This window comes from Vigna umbellata, chromosome 8 (genome assembly GCF_029865625.1).
Source record: "Vigna umbellata cultivar VRB3 chromosome 8, Vumbellata_1.0, whole genome shotgun sequence".
Classification (NCBI taxonomy): Eukaryota; Viridiplantae; Streptophyta; class Magnoliopsida; order Fabales; family Fabaceae; genus Vigna; species Vigna umbellata.
In genome coordinates this window covers 47826335-47845512 of record NC_142172.1, presented here as the reverse complement: position 1 = coordinate 47845512, position 19178 = coordinate 47826335, and the positions used below count along the sequence as shown (strand labels likewise).

The 19178-nt window shown below is 34.1% G+C and overlaps 3 protein-coding genes and 1 non-coding gene across 4 annotated transcripts; 2 read left to right on the top strand and 2 right to left on the bottom strand.

The window, feature by feature from the left end:
* Window positions 1-456: 456 nt before the first annotated feature.
* Window positions 457-529, top strand: TRNAR-CCG (transfer RNA arginine (anticodon CCG)). Its single transcript has one exon. It is a non-coding gene; the product is annotated as a tRNA-Arg (tRNA).
* Window positions 530-3855: 3326 nt separating this feature from the next.
* LOC124832711 (CASP-like protein 4C2) lies at window positions 3856-5236 on the bottom strand. The gene is made up of 3 exons (XM_047306983.2): window positions 4733-5236; window positions 4485-4620; window positions 3856-4375 (listed from the first exon to the last, which is right to left on the bottom strand). The coding sequence occupies exons 1-3, from the start codon at window positions 4957-4959 to the stop codon at window positions 4154-4156; spliced, it is 585 nt and encodes a 194-aa protein (XP_047162939.1). The 5' UTR covers window positions 4960-5236; the 3' UTR covers window positions 3856-4153.
* Window positions 5237-9656: 4420 nt separating this feature from the next.
* On the top strand, window positions 9657-16049 carry LOC124832737 (polygalacturonase inhibitor (DUF639)). The gene is made up of 11 exons (XM_047307016.2): window positions 9657-10093; window positions 10182-10407; window positions 10481-10570; window positions 10925-11094; window positions 11279-11418; window positions 11987-12164; window positions 12255-12849; window positions 13266-13378; window positions 14933-15176; window positions 15386-15648; window positions 15768-16049. Exons 1-10 carry the CDS (start codon window positions 9918-9920, stop codon window positions 15611-15613), a joined length of 2160 nt encoding a protein of 719 aa, XP_047162972.2. The 5' UTR covers window positions 9657-9917; the 3' UTR covers window positions 15614-15648; window positions 15768-16049.
* Window positions 16050-16279: 230 nt separating this feature from the next.
* LOC124832714 (D111/G-patch domain-containing protein) lies at window positions 16280-18380 on the bottom strand. Its single transcript, XM_047306987.2, has 5 exons — window positions 18259-18380; window positions 17952-18025; window positions 17786-17839; window positions 17336-17464; window positions 16280-16639 (listed from the first exon to the last, which is right to left on the bottom strand). The coding sequence occupies exons 2-5, from the start codon at window positions 18006-18008 to the stop codon at window positions 16508-16510; spliced, it is 372 nt and encodes a 123-aa protein (XP_047162943.1). The 5' UTR covers window positions 18009-18025; window positions 18259-18380; the 3' UTR covers window positions 16280-16507.
* Between the last annotated feature and the right edge of the window lie 798 nt (window positions 18381-19178).

The window sequence follows — 19178 nt, the reverse complement described above, 5'->3', positions numbered from 1 at the left end:
AGAAAAGAATTAACCGCGTGTTGATGTGGGCCGCATGGTTAAGTATAAGTTTGATTGAGATTGCAATTTAGGCCCACGCACGCCATAGTGAGTTTTAAAATAAAACAAGAAGAGGATCAAACGGTTGGTTTCATCGTGGGAGAAAAAAACACTGGAAAACTACCAGGTAACCTAATTTCTCTCTTCCTCTTGCTCGCGCTACCAATGCTAGATTTTCGATTCCATCAATTTATAAATTTGTGCATGTAGTTGCTATGTGTCGATCTTCATTCTCTTTCGTCTTCGCCATTTTAGTTTTCATATGCCATTTAGTTTTTCTTTATTTCTTAATTTCCTTAGAATAATTTTGTCATACGATGAATTTCCTTTCCCTTTCACTTGGTAGATCTGCATGACGATGTTCATCTGAATGCCGGGGCTCTTCTTGAACTTTTCATTTGGTAACTTTCGTGTAACGATCGCATAGCGGAGTGGATATCGCGTTAGACTCCGAATCTAAAGGTCGTGGGTTCGAATCCCACTGTGATCGCTTTTTTATTTCAATAACAATAATTTTCGATAGAAATTTGAAAGTCTGTATTTGATCTGTTTTTGTTAATTCTGGAGTAATTCGTTTTTTTTTTTTAAATTGCTTGGTTTGGTTATGATGCACAACCTTTTTTCGCCTAAATAGTGTTTCTTGATTCTGTCAAATTGAAGTAATAAAGTCAATTGATCAATAATCTAATCGTTGAACTATTAGAGCAAATGTTGTTTTTGTAAGCCGTCTTATATAACATGGGCATTTTACTTGGCTGATTTATGAATCTCCTATATATGATATGCCTATATTCATTGCTTAATTGTGAAATGATTCAACTGATAAGGATGGAAAGACAAGGGAGGACCAAGGCTTGCACTTTCAAGTAACATGTGAGGAATTTTTTGTTGCCAAAATAGTTGGTGACTCCGTGTTACCCTATACAGTTTTGGATGGTGCAAGAGAAGAGTGTAGTGAATCCTGAATGTGAACCTTCCGGAATTCTGGCTCCACTTGGATGACGTGACCATTGAAATAATTAAATTTGTGGTTTGTTGGTATTAGGACTTCATGTTAGAAAATCATTTGGGTAAAACTTAGATATAGTTACTTAAATGATTTTGGTTCTCAGCTCCCATAAATTAGAGTTCACCTCTAATAAAGTTTAGCATTAAAAAAATTTGTATGTTACCATGTTACCGAAGTGATACTTTAATTCTAGTATAAGAATAACTCCAAAATCATATGATAAACTGTATCTGACTTCCGTCAAAATCAAAAGATCTTGTGAAGAGGCAGCTTGTTGAACTATTTTTTTATATTAAGTTCAGTCAAGCATGCTAAGCAAAGTTGTAGGATTTTAGGGCTAGTTGATGTCTTCAATTATCATTAATGTGCTTGCTGGCATGTAATAAAAACTACGCATTATGGATTTTGGTTTATAGTTAGCTAAAGTAATAGATGTGATGCTCCTTTATGTCCACCCTCTGCCTATCTTATGGAGCTTGCTTGTTATTTTATTAAGTTACTATTTCTAGGAGGTCATTCAGCTGCAAGGTTACAAAAAGGATGACTCGAAGTGTCTTAAAATATCGATCATCCATATCAAAGGTTTGGCATTACCATTGCTTAATTTTCCTTTGGCATTACCATACGTCAGTCACTGAAAAGTTTTGGCAACTTGGGGGTGTCAGTGTGTGGATACGCATAATAGTGAGTGTTTTGTCCTTTTAGGTTGAGTAATGATCTCCGATGTGGTGCCAGTAAAAGTCTGGAAAAGAAAACATCGCCCTGAAAATGTCCCGATATGGTAGGCACTCCTCCCAATATTTGCTTTGTGATAGATAATACTGGTGATAATCTATTATGCTTTGTTAGTTAGGTGCATACTGATAGTGTTGAAAGATGATGAGCAGAGTCGTTTCCATGAAATTATAGACTGAGGTCCAACTTAAATGGTCGAAGAGTGTAGTATACTAGCTCTCAAGCTTAATGAGATAATTGAGGACGTGTTCATGTAAATTTTGGAAATGTGCTTTTGCGGTTTAAGGTGCTTACTAAAAACATAGTCTTGCTTTGTATATCATTGCGAACTTTTAAGGGAAAAATGGGCTCGCCCATGGCATGGATATATTTGGATGTCATTATTATTATTTTTGTTTTGTCGTTTAGCCACCTCTAAAACGTAGTTTGGCATTTTGTAGCTCAATTTTAAAGTTTGAAGCCGAAAGATCTCAAGGTATCTGATAGTGAGCGTGCTATCCGTCAATGTATAAAACTAATTCTTATCGCTATGATTATTCTAATTTAAAATTTGCTGGCGAGACCCACACACTCAGCAGTTTAAAATTAGTTTTATTAAATTTAATTAAAGTCCAATTTTAAAATAATTGTTGCTTAATTCTGTGAAGATTAGAATTAGTTGGAGTCTTGTTGTAAATATTTATTTAATACACGAACGGACTTCAATCCTTTTATAATTTATTTAATTTTACTTAGCATTTTTATGATACGTTTTTTTTTTGCTACAAATGCTCTGCAAAATTGGATTTACTTTTTATTCCTTTACATTTTTTAATTTTGTGTCAACTTCAGCCGTTACCTTATAAGAATCAATTCTTAATTTCTTATTAAGGCAGAATTTTCTAACATTTTTTGGGAAAAAAATTGAAATATTGATTATCTAACTAATTTGTTATAATTCTTTTCCACGTTAGTTTTCAATGGCAAAGTTCAGTTTCTTCTGCAGATGGATATCTGTTTTAAAGTTGAGTAGTAGAATTAATTTTAGTAAAATTTTATTTGAACTGCTTTTGTTATTCAACTGTGCATCCAAATTAATTTTGATCATCGTTCCGGCTGGAACTGCGTACTGTGAAATGAAATTGATTTTATAAATGAATCAAACTGGCCTTATAAGTTAAAGTGGAAGGGGTTTGAATTTTTAAGATTTTAGAATGATTCAAAATTGTAGTATGAAAAAAATAACATTGTGAGAAGTTTCGTTTTAATGTCTTCATGTATTTCATTTAGTGTGGGGATAATTTGGAAATAAAATACAACTTCGGTGTCGTCTATAAGCATCTTAATGTACGACCACTAATAAGTAAGTGGGAGAATATGATGCAATCAAGCCAATAACGTGTTTTGTATAGTGATGGTTACTATGCCATGCTTGATGGAGAAACACGATTGGGTATCACCGTCTATTGGTCCCATGCCATAACAAACAGCCCTTGTATTCTTTTAAAGTTGTCGTGTGATTATTCGTAAATGATAATTTAGCTAAATAAACAAATAGAAGTTGGATACTGCAATTTTAAATTTGCCCTGTAAAACCCTATAAAGGATTATGATTTTTGTCATGTTTAGGTGTACTTTATATCAATAAGTGTAATATTATGCTTTATATAAGATCAGTGTTTGGTTTGATTCTAGGCGGTGGGAGAACCACACGTGAAGATTATGTCGGAATTATAATTGTTACATTACTCTCGTGAATTTCAATAATATATTTTACGAACATCTAGATACTTTTATATCGTTATTAATTATTTATTATCATAAATAAGGACTAATTAATATTATCGAAAATTCCGAGTTCACAAAATGTGGTTAATCTTTTCGGACGATGTTTCATTCTATATCAAAAGTACACAAAACTTAAGCACCTTCTTCCCGCGGGTTTTTACTTTATATATAAGACAGAGGGGAGAGTGAGTATGGAATCTATCAGATATTATTTTAAAAATTATTACTATGAAAAAAAGAAACTTACGACCAGAGTAGATAATTTGTGATTCTATAAATAAAAAAAATTATTAAGCTATTCCATATTTAAAATAAATAAAAGTGTCATTGAGACTTGTTAAAAATAAGGACGATACTTTAAAAGTAATGAAGATACATATTATCTGTTCAACACATAAAACGGAATAGAAGCTACTGTAAGGAAAAAAATTGTTTTGTACACACTCCCAGCAAAACAGTGTATTTTAATTACTTTTAACAAATAATTTTGATAAAATGGGAGACTTTGTTTTTTTTGGAGAACAGTGAAAAAGAGAACCGGGCCCCACCTAAAATATTCGTTAATGGCGGGCTCCTCTGTGTCGTTCCCACGCAGAACCAACCTCAGAGATGGAAACGGGAACCGTTGATTATGAAACAGACGACGCGGAAGCCCGTTAAGAGCGAGGTCAACCCTAGGAAAACAAACGCCGCGTATCCCAACGCTACGGCTATGTCCATTTGCACGCAGAATGCATTGCTCGCCCTACACGTGTCCATCTCCTTCAGCGTCCTCGCCATCGTCGTCCCCGCCGCGTTCGCTGACAACAGCAGGTACGCGAACACCTGCACCGCCACCACATCACATCACATCACTCCTTCACACACACAATTCAGAGTGAAAGAATTAAAGAGAGAGAGTATGGAATTTGTCGAATCTTATTTTGATTATGACCTGGTCATGTCCGAAGTCGAACCATATTTGCAACACTTCGGGGAACAGTGTTACGCCTCGTGAAATTTCCCACACCGACGCGCCCATTTCGAACACGGAGTATACCGCCACTATCGCATTCGCCGCAAGAACGAACCTGAACGGATTTCGGTAACTTAATCTTCAATTTCGACACGAATTTTGAAATAAACGAATAGAATATATAAATTAGGCCTGAAATAAAAAGAAATTAGTTAGAATAAGAATACCTGAAGGTGTCATAGTGGTACCAGTGAGGTGTATCGGAGCCACGAGTGTTGGTGAGCACGAAGACGGAGGACGCAAGGGAGAAGGAGAAGGAGACTAGGCGGAAAACAAGTATGAGGAAGTTGAAACGGCGTAGTTTGTGTTCCGCCACTGTGGACTGGAAGCGACGGTTGTGCGACGGCGAACAACTGTTATCACCGCCGTTGCGAAGCGGCTGAGGGGATCGCATGCTTCGATTACTAACCTTCGAACTCTATTTCCTTGTTTCGATTTTCATCTTGCTTATTATGGCGAAGGAGTCACGAGAGAGAAGGATGTGTGCAGTGTAGAGTGTGAGTGTTGGTTTAACTTTTAATTTATTGGTGTGAAGAGAAACTGCGTGGAATGTGTTCGATAAAAGTTGTTCGAGACAGAAAGCGTGCTAACAGCAGGCATGGCCGTGACAAGGTGTGGTCGCTCCTAATCTCCTGTCCTTTCATTTTCTTCTTCTTCCATCTTTTCTTTCTTTCCTCTTTTTCCCTTTCAATTACTTAAATTAAAGAACATCTTTTTTATGATTATAAATAATAGTTATAGCATCGTGGTGATTTTTTTGTTATCGATAGAAAATGTTTCTCATAATCACAACAACGTTACGAGTTTTTGTTTTTTCTTTTCTTTGGTTGTTTTTCCAAAGTTGTCACACCACACTGTGAAACGCTGATGCTCATTACCTCTTCCTGTTGGCATCCTTATCTTCTCGTAAAGAGTCATTATTGTGTCTATGCACATTTCAGTGGGGTTGCTAATACGAATAATCAATAGGGATTGGCTACTTCTTCCAATTGTTTGACAAAACCAGTTTTCATCCTTCTAACTAACTGTTTGAATAATATTTTTCATCTGACTAACTAAGTATTTAAAAACAAATGTATTTTCTTCACTTATTGGATATGGAAGGTATTAACAGATTTTTCATGTTTCTATCACCCAAGAGGTGACAGGCTGTCCTAGTTCTCATTTATCACCATTGTTTTTCTGATTTCTCATTGTGTGTATTATTTTGATTTTCTGTCCTATTCTCATTGACTCTAAGTGGCATCCAGGCGTCATTTTCTATTCCGAACAAAACAACTGCTTTGACTTTTCTTAGTATGTCAACAAATAGAAGTATGCATTTATAAGTTGTGTCTTGTGGGACCATTTTCAAATGTTCCTTTCATATGCTGTTGCTATATTCCTTGAGACTTTTGAGGACTTACCTAGTTCAAAATGTGACTTTTGAGGACTTACCTATATATTAACCTTATTGCACATTTGACATTGGTTAGGTGGTCCACTGTATCAAATGGTTTAACCAGAAGATTTTTTACTATAATAATAAATGGTTGAAATGAGCTTCAAACAACCTTCTATGTAGTTATTCTTATTTTGTTTTTTGTTTTTTTTTATTTCAACATAAAACTAAATAGAAGCCTTATCACAATCACTTTTACACCACCGTTGGTAGCACATCTTATCAAAGAATGGTTGCTTCTGTAATTAGCAATTGCTTAATGAAAAACAGTAGTTATTTACGGTTTTTTGTGAACTGAGAGAAATGGGTGAAAAATCAACTGACACAAGAAGTTGCGAACATCTTGGGGGATGAATTTTAGTGATCCTCGGCACGAGATTATGACTCTTAAAGTTACTATGAACATAATAGTGACACTAATTTTCGTCTCTTATTTTGATATTTTTGTTTAAATCTCGAACTCAGCGTTTTTCTTCTCATCTTGTTTGCAGTTTCATGTAATCAATCCTCCTCTTCTGTTCAACCTAGGTATATAATTTTTTCTACCATGTTTTCATCATTTTTGTTTATTGATTTTTCTCATGGTGATATAGCCTTCATGTTACTAAGGTTATTAACATTGGTGAAGTTTCTTCTTTGGGGAGTTGCGGTGACTCTTTCTCCTTAGAAGGAGATTTTATAAGGAGGTTTGCGCTTCTCCTCCTCCTTTTAATTATTGTTAGGAAGGCTCTTCTAGTAATGGGGGCTAATCTTTACTTAATCGCTACTCAAGTTCAAGGGTGATAAAAAAAAGGTATATTTCAAGTAGAATCTAGTACCCTGAAGAGGAAACACAGAGACAAGTTATCTCATATTTGAGTTTCTGAGTACCAGTGGATATCGAACGGGGTCAATTCCTATGCCTTCAGGTATGTCTTGATGCACCCTAATAATAGAACATAAATAACCATCATTGTGAAACCTGTTCTGATAAAAAGTTAGTTAAAAGTGTTTTTGGGATATATTGTCTATTTAATTTAACTAAACTATTAGATGTTTGTGCTTTTACACTAAAAAATATATTTCATGATACAAAAGTATCATTTTAGTGAAATATTATTTTAGTACAATATGATTTTTGAAACTTTAGTACAATATTATTTTAATTATATTTGATAAATATTTTATCGTCTTTTTAAGAGTTAAAATAGCTCAGGATAAAGAAATCATACTTAATCAATTGAATGAAGATGATTTTACATTTATAATCACATGTATACTATTTAAACCTTTCATCACCTCTAGGTTTTATAAAATGGAAAGACATGTGAATATGTAATAGAAATTAATACAACTTTTATGTATACTTACATACTTACTCTAAATATCTCCTTTATAGGTAACATTAAACAAATTCACTTTTATGTATACGTACATACTTACTCTAAACATCTCCTTTACTGGTAACATTAAACAAATTCTCCGACGTTATTATATGTACTCTGAATTTTCAGCAAGGCTAAGGACCCACCATGTGGGCCTGACAGGTGAATGATTAACTCAAAGGCTCCACCTATTTATTATTAGCTGATAAATCACACTTCATTCCAAGATGGCAATTCTTAAGACAATTTGGCTAAAACAAGGGGAAAAGAAGAAGAGGACAGTTTTCACATTCTATTCTAAACCATTATCTCACTTATTACAAGCACTGCATTCTAGGACTATTTCAGTAATACAGGGAACAAATATAATCAAACCACAATGATTCGTTTTAGTAAGAAAATGAATTAAAACAAAGTGAGATCATTTTCATAAGGTTAACTCTATTTTTCAATATTGATTTTGTGGGAGAACAAGATGTAGAAGGGTCCGGGAGATAAAAGAGAGATAGAAAGAATGTAAAAAATGTGATAAATAAGTGAAGAATTAATTTCCTTTTGATGGTGTAAATATTGATTAATCACAGTCATTTTAAGTATTTTTTTTAATAGTAATAGTAAAAGATATTTTCTTCTTACACATGAAAATCTTAAATTAAATGAAACTATTTAATTAACATTAAGTAAAATCTTGATTTTGGAATAAAAAATATTATCAAGATAAGATATTTCACTAAAAGTAATTAATTACTTTTTGTATGAGATCTGTGATTGAGAAAGCTAACCAATATTTCATGCCAATAAAGTGACTAGAATGAAGTAAAAAGTAGCGAAAAAGTTAAAGTAAAATATAAAAAAAAAGGTGAAGATGCTTCTGAAATATAATAGTTTAATGGAAATGGTGCAGATGCAAAAGTAAGTAAGAAGGATGAGATAGCTTTACCCCTCCGCTAACCGCTGCACTTGTTGTGCACACGACACGCTGTCGCTCATTTTTTATAAACCAAACCGAATCAAAACCACTGCACCAAACTGAACCAAAACCACTGCACCACTCCGCTGTTTATACTTATACACCTTAATCAATCTATCAAATCATTAAATATGGTAAACCTCAGGTTAAGGAAGATCATATCTATCACTATTATTATTCTGCATTCAAAGCTCAGTTTATTGAATCTTATAAAACGCGTATTTAACAAAATTTACACTTATTAAATGAAAATTTCTTATATATTCTCGTACCAAAATATATCCGAGACTTAATGGTAATTTGATATAACAGTTTAAACAATTGATAATATTTTTTCTATGAATTTTAAGCCGATAATTTATATATATTTAAACATGTAAACAAGGGACGACTTAGTTTTTTATGCTCTAAAATAAGCAGCCCAAAACCTATGATGCACAAAAACATGAACAGAGTTGTAGCTGACCAATGTAATAAAAAATCAGCAGCCTCCAAAGTCAGAACTAATAAGAATAAGTTATTCTTATAAAACAAGAATCTAGGTTTAGGATTTGTATTATTTTATGAAGAGGTCGGTGTCAACATATATAAGTCATACTCCTTCTCTTACAAGCCTATGTTATATATATATACACACACCCCTTCTGTTAAGCATCATTGTCACTGATAACAACAGATATCTGCACACCAGAATCACAAGAAAGAGGGTTTCATTTGGAGTATTAGATTAATCACAAGATGAATTGTTTTATGGTTTGTCAATCTCGTTTGTGGGTAGTGACCATTGTGTTCTACACATGCGTTTTGATTCCACTGATGCAACTCAAGAGAAGCATCATGGTGTTGTTCTCTTGTGAGACCAAAGGTGTGGCCAAAGACATGGAGTTCCAGGAAACTCCTTCTCTACCTGTGGCAAGGTACCACAGTTTAAAGGGCCATAGCTGTGATGCAGAGAGAGAAGAAATTTGCTCCATTTGCTTGATGGAATATGAAGAAGAAGATGCAGTAAGCAAATTGGGAATGTGTGGCCATGTGTTTCATCTCAGTTGCATTGAACAATGGATACTTCGCAATCAATTCTCTTGTCCACTCTGTAGATCTTTTTTGTTTTCTCATGTACATGCTCAGAATTAGATTCATGTCTGTGTTTTGTAATTGAATTTTGTTAGATGAAAGTGTTTGTCAGAAAACATAATTGAAATGTGTTTAGGTTAATTTAGTCATATAAATTTTTCATTGAGGTTGTTCCTGTTCCTTAACAGTTTTTGATTTAAATTAAATTTAAAAAAATGTAAATAAATTGCTACATTAAAAGAAAGGATAAGTGTGGAAATAAAAGTAAAACTATTTTCTGAAAAATATATGTTCTTTTCTTCCAATGGAAAAAAAGAGTAAATGAACATGCAGAATTAAAAAAGAATAAAAATAGGAAAATGAAAAAGGGGAAAAAGTGAAAAGATCGAGATCACCGAATGCAGAAGCAAAGTAGGTGGTTTGAGCAATGTGCATTGCGTAGACATATAAATCGTTGAATCGAATTGAAATGCGAAGTAATTGAATGAGCGATTGGTGTGAAGATGGAGGGAATTTGGGAGAACATGCTTCGAAACCATCAGAACTCGCTCAAATCCTTATTCCAGCGCAGCAAGCCTTCTTCGCCGGACGCCTTCGCCGCCGATGACTCTGTCAATTCCTCCAAACCCATCCCTCAGCTGTCTCCTCTCGCCAACTCCGTCGTCTTTCGCTGTTCCAAGTTATTATCATCACTCTTTCTCTCTCTTTTTTAATTTCGTTTTCATTTTCATTTCATTACCCATGAATGCATTTGGTGGTGTGTTCAGGATCCTTGGAATGTCCACGCAGGAATTGCAACACTGTTTCGATTCGGAACTCCTTCCCGACTTCAAAGAGCTTCTCACCTACGCTAGACACCTCTTGGAGTTCTGTTGCTACAAAGCGCTTCACAAACTCAGTGAAAGCTCCGATTTTTTAAACGACAAGGAATTCCGTCGTTTAACCTTTGACATGATGCTTGCATGGGAGGCTCCCAGCGTCCACACCCTCCCAGTTCAGTCCCTTCTCTTTTTCACGCATTCATCATACTTTCATCATCATTATGTAATTCTTCGGTGCATTGCAGGAAACCCCCAGGTCAACTAAAGAGGAAACCGTCGGGGAGGAGGATGACTCCGCCTTGTTTTATACAAGTTCCACAAATATGGCTCTTCAGGTTTCACCATCAATACAATCCTATCCCATTATCCTATGCTATAAAATTGAAGAGAGAAAAAAAAGGCTGTGTACTATCAGTGTAAAAAGCTCATATACTGTCATCCAATCACAGATTGCCATTTAGGTTAAGAATTTTGCACTGCTTTTCAATCACAAATTGTTATGTAGAATAAGTGTGTTGTTTTTCTTTTTTCTTTTTTGCAATAATCAACTTAGAAGTTATATCGTCATGGTTTTTGATTGGTTGACACTGGAGATATTTTTGCATTGATGGTACAGGACTATTAAACTCTAAATTTAATAGTCATTCAAGTATGAAGTTGATGATGTGATTGCAATGTTTTTTGTTTAGGTTGATGGCAAGAAGACGGTTGGTCAAGAGGCTTTCTCGCGGATTGCTCCTGTGTGTGTTTCCATTGCTGATGTTGTAACTGTTCACAATCTCTTCCATGCACTCACGAGTACTTCCGCACATAGGCTTCATTTTCTTGTTTATGACAAATACCTAAGATCACTTGATAAGTAAGATTATTGTTTATTCCTTCCACTTGGTTACCTTTTTTGTGTACTTCCTTCATTGCTGAACCTTTGTCTTTACTAACGACCAAATAGTGCGGTGTGATCCATGTAGTTAACCTACCTAATGGAATAAGGTTTTGTTGTGTTTGTTGTTGTTTGTGTACTTGCTGACACTAGTTGCACGCAGGGTTATAAAGAATTCTAAGAATATGATGTCTGCGTCTGTTGGAAATCTTCAACTTGCTGACGAGGAGATTGTCCTTGATATTGACGGGACAATTCCAACTCAACCTGTTCTTCAACATATTGGAATCGTTGCATGGCCTGGTGAGTCGTTCATTCTAATACCCAAAAGCCGATTTTATTTGTTGAAATAGTCTAGTTGTCGATGCTGATTTTAGTTCTCCAACATGTTGGAATTTATTACTGTGATTATTACAGATTCAAATAGCTTGTATAGGTGGTTAGCAACTCTCACTATTTAGCACAATGCTGCTGGAGTCATTGAGCTACTAAGAGCCCAATCAGTCACCAAGGGCTGCACTCAAATATTTGTAGTTAATTACTTCTACAAAATTCCCTTAGTTGCTTTTTTTGCACCAATTAAAGGAAAACCCTTGTGCTGGTTAGTTATCATGAATGTCTATTTGCATGAAAAAAATCATGGAATAATCTCCTGCATTTATGCTCAGGGGAAGTCTTTTTAGGACCTTAATTAGAAGCTGATTTGTAGAACGCCAGCAAATTGGATTGTGTGGAATGAATTAAATTATTTTAGATCACCTTTCCTTGCTGCTTTGTGTCTGACTAGGAACCCATTTTCATCTTGCTAAGTAATGATCCATACATGTTTTCCACCTTACTCAGTTGAACCTCAATTTTCTGACCTTTTTAGGGCGGTTGACCCTGACCAATTATGCTCTGTACTTTGAGTCGCTGGGAGTTGGTATATATGAGAAAGCTGTTCGATATGATCTGTGCTCAGACTTGAAACAGGTCATAAAGCCTGATCTAACTGGACCCCTTGGTGCTCGCCTGTTTGATAAAGCTGTGATGTACAAGTCAACTTCTGTGTATGTTATCTGTTGACAAATTTCACCATACTTGTCTGTACATTTCATTACCTGTCCACTTGAATATGATTTTTCACTATGTATTGACAGAGCAGAGCCTGCATATTTTGAATTCCCTGAATTTAAAGCAAACTTGCGTCGTGACTATTGGTTGGACATTAGTCTGGAGATCTTACGTGCACACAAGTTTATCAGGAAATACAACCTTAAAGAGACACAAAAACTAGAAGTACTTGCCAGGGCTATTCTGGGCATTTTCCGTTATCGTGCAGTTAGAGAAGCTTTCCGGTTTTTCTCATCCCACTATAAAACTTTACTTACTTTTAACCTAGCTGAAAATCTTCCACGGGGAGACATAATCTTGGAAACCATTGCACATAACTTAGCAAATTTGACTGCTGTTTCTGGTAAACGTGATGTTCCTGCCTCTAAAGATACAAAAGGGCATCTATCAGTGTCTCCAGCTGCAGTTATGGCACTTTTCTATCTTGGATTCAGATCAAAAATGATGGTTGATATTTGTGAGGGAACAATTTTTGTTAGTGATATGCAGGTTGGTGAGATACATCCCTTGGAAATTGCAGTGAAAAAGTCCCTTCTGGACACTGGAAAAGCTGAAGCTGCACAAGCAACCGTGGACCAAGTGAAGGTGGAGGGAATCGATACAAATGTTGCTGTAATGAAGGTTCACTATTATTTACATTCCATACTCCTTTATTTTTTTGGAAAAAATAAATCTGAGCTCCTTTGATTATGGAAATTATAGTGAAGTTAAGATGATTAATTAGAAAGGAAACTGACATGAATTTGTTATAATATGCTTTATATCCTCAGTTAGATATAGCTTTGTTGTTGTCGTTGTCGAAATATGCTGCAACTAAAATTGAAAATGCTCCTTCATCTCGTTATTTTGCTTCATACTTGAAATGTATTTCAATTTTAAACCTGAAAATATGTATACTGGGCTGGCTTAGGATATCCATTGAATTACTTAGCTTCTCAAACTCAAAATATAAAGTTTCCCAAGTGGATGATGGAAAAATAAAAGGAACTAATATTTTTTGTATATGTGGTATGGTTAATTCTTTTAACTCTTTGTAGGAACTACTATTCCCCGTCATTGTATCTGCTAATCGACTACGGCTGTTGGCCTCATGGAAAGACTTCTACAAATCGGCAGCCTTTTTGCTACTCACGTGTTATATGATTATAAGGTAATTGTTTTATTGTAAAATCAGCATATGATTGGATTTGGCCCACATTAACATCCTTTGTCATTTTATGTGTTTTTAAATTGGTGAGTTCTGTATAAATGTCAGTACCTCTCTCATTTTTTGTTAATAGGTAGCTTTCATTCTCAACTCTCACATTTTTTGTGTTGTTTCTTGTCTCAAATTTTGTCCCGTCAATTATAAATCTAATAATCATAACCACTTTATCTAAATCCTTAAGGGTATGTTCATTTTGAAGATGGATTTTAGGGAGAGTGGGTGGGTGAATTTGAATAGATTTGGAGGTAAAGTTTGTGTCCTTTCTTTTAAAGGATTTGGACGTGAAAATGAGTGGATTTGGAAGTAAAAACTGTGAGAGTTTGTGAGTGATTTGATTGATATGATAAATAAAAAAAAGTTTTAATAGATTAAAATATAAGGTTACCATTTTGCCATTAAGGTAAAAATTAATATTTTATTAATATTATTATTTTATTATTATTATTATACATGTAATATATATTATTATTATTTATTATTATTATATAATATAATTATTACATTTTTTTTAGACTTGTCTTGGAGAAATTTTAATATTCATAATCCTAGTACTCTCAAAGGTCCCTGAATATGGTAAATGGATCAAGAATCACAACAAGCTATATAATCAAGAACCCACACATATGCATGCTCATGGAATCGGTTCCACAAGCCCCAAAACCAATTCCCTTGCCTTTAACCCTTCATGGAATTGGTTCCACTACACCCAAAACCGATTCCTAACACTCCACTGTCACAACCGTTCATGAAACGCTTTCCAGGACCACCTTCCCATTTGCCTTCACCACCATGGAGGTCCACCACCCCACCACCCACGCTGCTATTGGGTTACACCCATTTTACCATGTGACCTCCTATGGAACTCACCTCAAACATTGTGAAGTTGAATACCGCACTATTTCCACCAACACAGACAAAACTCCGAAACAAAAGTTCCCACCTCTTAGAACTAATAAACTGAACCACCCACCTTAATATAGTAGGAACATTATTGTAAAAAATCACTATCACTCTCAAACTTGTTCAACACACGAGAGATGGAAGGATGATGTGATCCTGCTAATCCGTGCTCTCCATCGCTTGCTTGCAAATCGTTGGAAACAAACACCATTAGTCATCACTAATATGCTTCACGTAATCTACTTGAATAGTAAATTAGTGCAAACGGATGCGCCCTAAGTAATGGGTAAGACACAACAATGATTTCCTTAGTTTATTAGCATTTTCCTCACACATATAAATGGACAAAGCTCAAGTTGATCACTATTAGGTGTTGAGTTTTATGTATTGATTATTGAGAAATAATTGTAAATTAAACCAAATTACAGTACAAGAGACTCAAGAAACACAAAAAAGCAAAGAAACAAATCAATATGGAAGGATATTGATCAAATGTATTTTTTATATTATTTAACGAGTGCATGTCTGATGTTACGTCTAATTACTTGTCCTGCCTTTAATCTGTCCATGATGTTTTTCGCACCATTCTGCATACAGGGGGTGGATCCAGTACCTTCTGCCATCCATTTTTGTGTTTGTTGCAATTCTCATGCTCTGGAGAAGGTATTTCAGAAAGGGAAGGTCATTAGAAGCCTTCATAGTAACTCCTCCCGCAAATCGAAATGCTGTAGAACAACTGCTCACATTACAAGAGGCGATTACACATTTTGAAGCAGTCATTCAAGCTGCAAATATTACTCTCCTAAAGTTGAGAGCTCTTCTACTTGCTATCTTACCACAGGTGAGTATCGTAGTCATGCTCTATTTCTACGATGAAAAAAAACAAAATGTTGTGCATGTAGATGGTCGAATACAAATGAGGTTTGTGCAGAGTTTCATAATCCAATGTGAATGAAGTAGATATGTTATTACCTAAAAGAGATTTTCTTTACCTAAAAACGATTCCTTAAAGAGTTAACCTTTTTCTGAAGTTTAGCATTTGTTGTGCAGGCAACAGAGAAGGTTGCAGTAATACTTGTATTCATAGCAGCTGTGTTTGCTTTTGTTCCACCAAAATATATCTTTTTGGTAGTATTCCTTGAGTATTACACAAGGGAGATGCCATGTAGGAAGGAAAGTAGTGATAGATGGATAAGGCGGATTAGAGAATGGTGGATCAGAATACCAGCTGCTCCTGTCCAGCTCATTAAGCCTGAAGACTCCAAAAAAAGAAAATGATTTCATACGCCCAAAAGCTTCACATAATTTTCTGGGTAATATAATTTAGTTCCTTCATTCTTCTCCTTTTTTGTCTATTCTTCAAGTATGCATCCTTCTCGTATTTGGCAGCAAAGTTGTATAATACTCTCTTACCTCTTCTATGCTTCCTCAGGTAGTTTGGATCTTTTGTACGGCCCCACAGTGATCTGCTAAGGAAGTTTTGACAAAAACAAGCTTATTTTCGATGTCATTACCTTTAAAATTCAGTAGATATAATAAGCAATATGTTGATGTAATAGAATTTGATCTAGGCATGACTAAATACTGGATTGTGGGAAAAATATGTAAATACCCAAAACTGATCCTACGAAAACGTACTCAAATTCAATTTATTCTTGAGTAAACACCACACAATTCTCATAATTGAACATGAGTCATTTTAATCTTTCTTTGACGTTCAGTAAGTATTTTCAAGATTCAATTTAGCTTGTTAATAGTTTGTTGTAGACTAATTAATACGCGTGTATTTATTTTTTGAAAAAACTGATTATTTATTAAAATTAGATATAAAATAACTAATGGAACGACGTATTGTGTTTATGATCTTGAAAAAAATTGTTGATTTTTTATTTCTTCAGGTTTTTATTAACAAATTGGATGTTTCGTAAAAAAAAAATGTTCATCTCTCTTTACATATTCACTTCGTAAAAAAACGAAATAGTAATACAATGTTTTCCCCCCTACTCTTTTACATATAACACAAGATAATGTGAATATTTGCACATAATTCCTACATTTCGCAATGGCCTTTCATAACTTCTGTATCCTGGAAAAAACACCCCGGAGATCCAATTTGCACGAGTTCTGAAATCTTCTCTACTTCTGACAGAATATAGACTACTTGATTCTCTTTTATACATTTTCTGGCCAGAACTCTCTGAAAAAAGATCGTTCAAACTCCTTCTCTTGCATTTTCTTCTCCAACTCCTGCATCTTTCTCATCCGTTTAGACAATGTTTTGCTTTTCTTTTGAGGTAAATGATCCTGAAATTATTTACAGCCAATGACAAGCAGTAAATCATTAACAGTAAAAAACTAATGATGCTGCCACAGTAACATGAAAACGTCAAATATTCAAAATCAATAGTTTTAGTGCCTCATAGTGCCTTATTTACGGCCAGTTATTGTTTGCAGGGACTGTTTGCAGTAAGACAGAGAATGCACCATTTCAAGGTTGCCAAACTAGCAAGTTACTTTACAATTCCAGCGATGAAAAATGAGTTGAATCACATGAAAGAATCATTTGTCTCAAGCAAACTTGGTCAGATTCAAACTTATGAGTCTAGGCCTGACGAACAAGTTCAGCTTGTCAACCCCTTTAACACCAAAAGAATACCCTCCAGAACAACTCCATTTGGTTAGTGTTCCTTCAAGTTTTCTTCTCGAACACCCACACCAAATTTTAGGAAAAAAAAAAAGGAATTTGAAGAATTAGTCTATTTCAATCAATTAAACTTGGAACCAACATTCTTCAAGTAATACAGCCTTTTCCGTTCATCCTCCAACTCCAAACAAAAAGGTAGTAATTTCATGGTTATGTCATGCTTCTGGATATGTCAAGCCAGAGTTCTTTCTACCACTTAAAATTGTTTATGTAAATTTTTACACAATAGATGCAAACAGAGAGATGGTATAAAACCCTAGGCAGTGATCTAAAAGACAATCTTAAGAAAATATTACCTGTTGACTGGTCTCTTTAGAGGAATCGCTATGATCCGGTTTCACTTTCACGGCCTTTTTCTTCACTTTATCTGCTCCCAAACCTCGTTTATTATTCTTTACATAAGTTTCCACGGGTTCTAATCTACCCTGTTTCCATAACAAATTATTCATCAGAATTGTTGTAATCATCACAATGGTTATGCTATTTCTGTTCCCCAAGCATGTGTTTTTGAATTAAGAACATTTAATGCCCAGGTAAAGTGTTACTCTCTCTTTCCTAAGTGATTCCTAAAGTAAAAAAAAATTACACAAGTAATCTCCAAAGAATTAGAAATCAAGAAAATGGTCTATTTTGAACTAATACGAATCAACAGAAGGGTTGAATGTTACGAATTCAACATTTACAAACATTTTTTTGAGAGCAAATTCCATCATTCAGTTAGAAAGAGAGAGAGTAAGAAAGAAAACCTGCTCAGATACTCCAAGACCAGTCCCTTCTTTCCAACCTTGTTTCTTCAATAGCTGCATAAAACAGCACCCCAAATTATATTTTCACGAACCAAGAGAAAAGAAATTATAAAACCCAAAAAGAATCACAGCACATAAAATGCAATACAGCTAAGAAACAAAGTACCTGAAATCCAATATTGGAAGAATTTATTGCCGTTGCTGAACCCGGCATCTCTTCCATGGCTTTTCGACCTTAATCTGCATACCCAATTGAACAACAAACATTCATACACTGGAAAAATCATGATCAAATCAAAGCATTTAAAGTTCCAAAAATTCTTTTTGAAAAATTGATCATTTAATTCCTAAACCCCTTTTCCTGTTTCAATTACGACTTTACAACCGTCGAAAAAACCACATCCCCACCCCACAAACACCCACAATACTAATCGAAAGAATTGAGTATGAATTTGGAGTATGTTGCTACCTACCTTGGAACTCGTCAGAATTTAGAGAAACAAATTGTGGTTTTTCTTTTATTTTTATCCCCTTCTCCAAATTTATGTTTTGCTCTTTTTCATTTGTTTTTCAATTTTTTTTTTAGTTTTAAGTTATTATATACAAAGAAGCCAGATATCCCTAATGGGGTGAAATATTTTGACTCTAAGCTAGGGAGTTTGCTTTCTGCACCCCGTGATTAATATCTGCACCCCTATGTTAATAGGAAAAATAATAACATTTTTCCCAAATCATATATCCAGTCAATCCTATACTCAAAGCAATTATTAATTTCTTAAAAAATAATCACAGTTTAACCGAACTCATAATACACGTATAAAAAAACAAAAATAAACAAATAAATAAATCTCCCTTACCTATAATTTTTCACTTTTCCTTTCTTTTTTTTTTCAAAATCCAACCTTTAAAACATTATTCTTCTTACCTTAAACTTTTTTCCAAATTTTGATGTTCTATTTATATATATATATATATATATATATAATATATATATATATATATATATATATATATATATATATATAAAAGCTTAAAGCCTAATATCATAACATTTATAAAAAAAATACAATAGTCTATTCTTACTTGTTAGAATCTTACAACAATATATATTACTATATAAAAATAGCTCATAATTAATAATTACTATATAAAAATAGCTCATAAAAATAGCTCATAACAATATCTAAAAATATCAACTGTTATTTAATAATTTTTTTCTAATTAAATAATTATTTATCAAATTTTATTTCTTAAAAATAAATCTTTTAAATTAAAACAAATCCTTTAAATTATACTTAAAATAACCATGTTTATGTAATTTTTTCAAAACATTAAAATGTCTAGGATTTCCTCACCATTTTTCTTTAGACTCTAAACGTTTTTTTGGCATTTA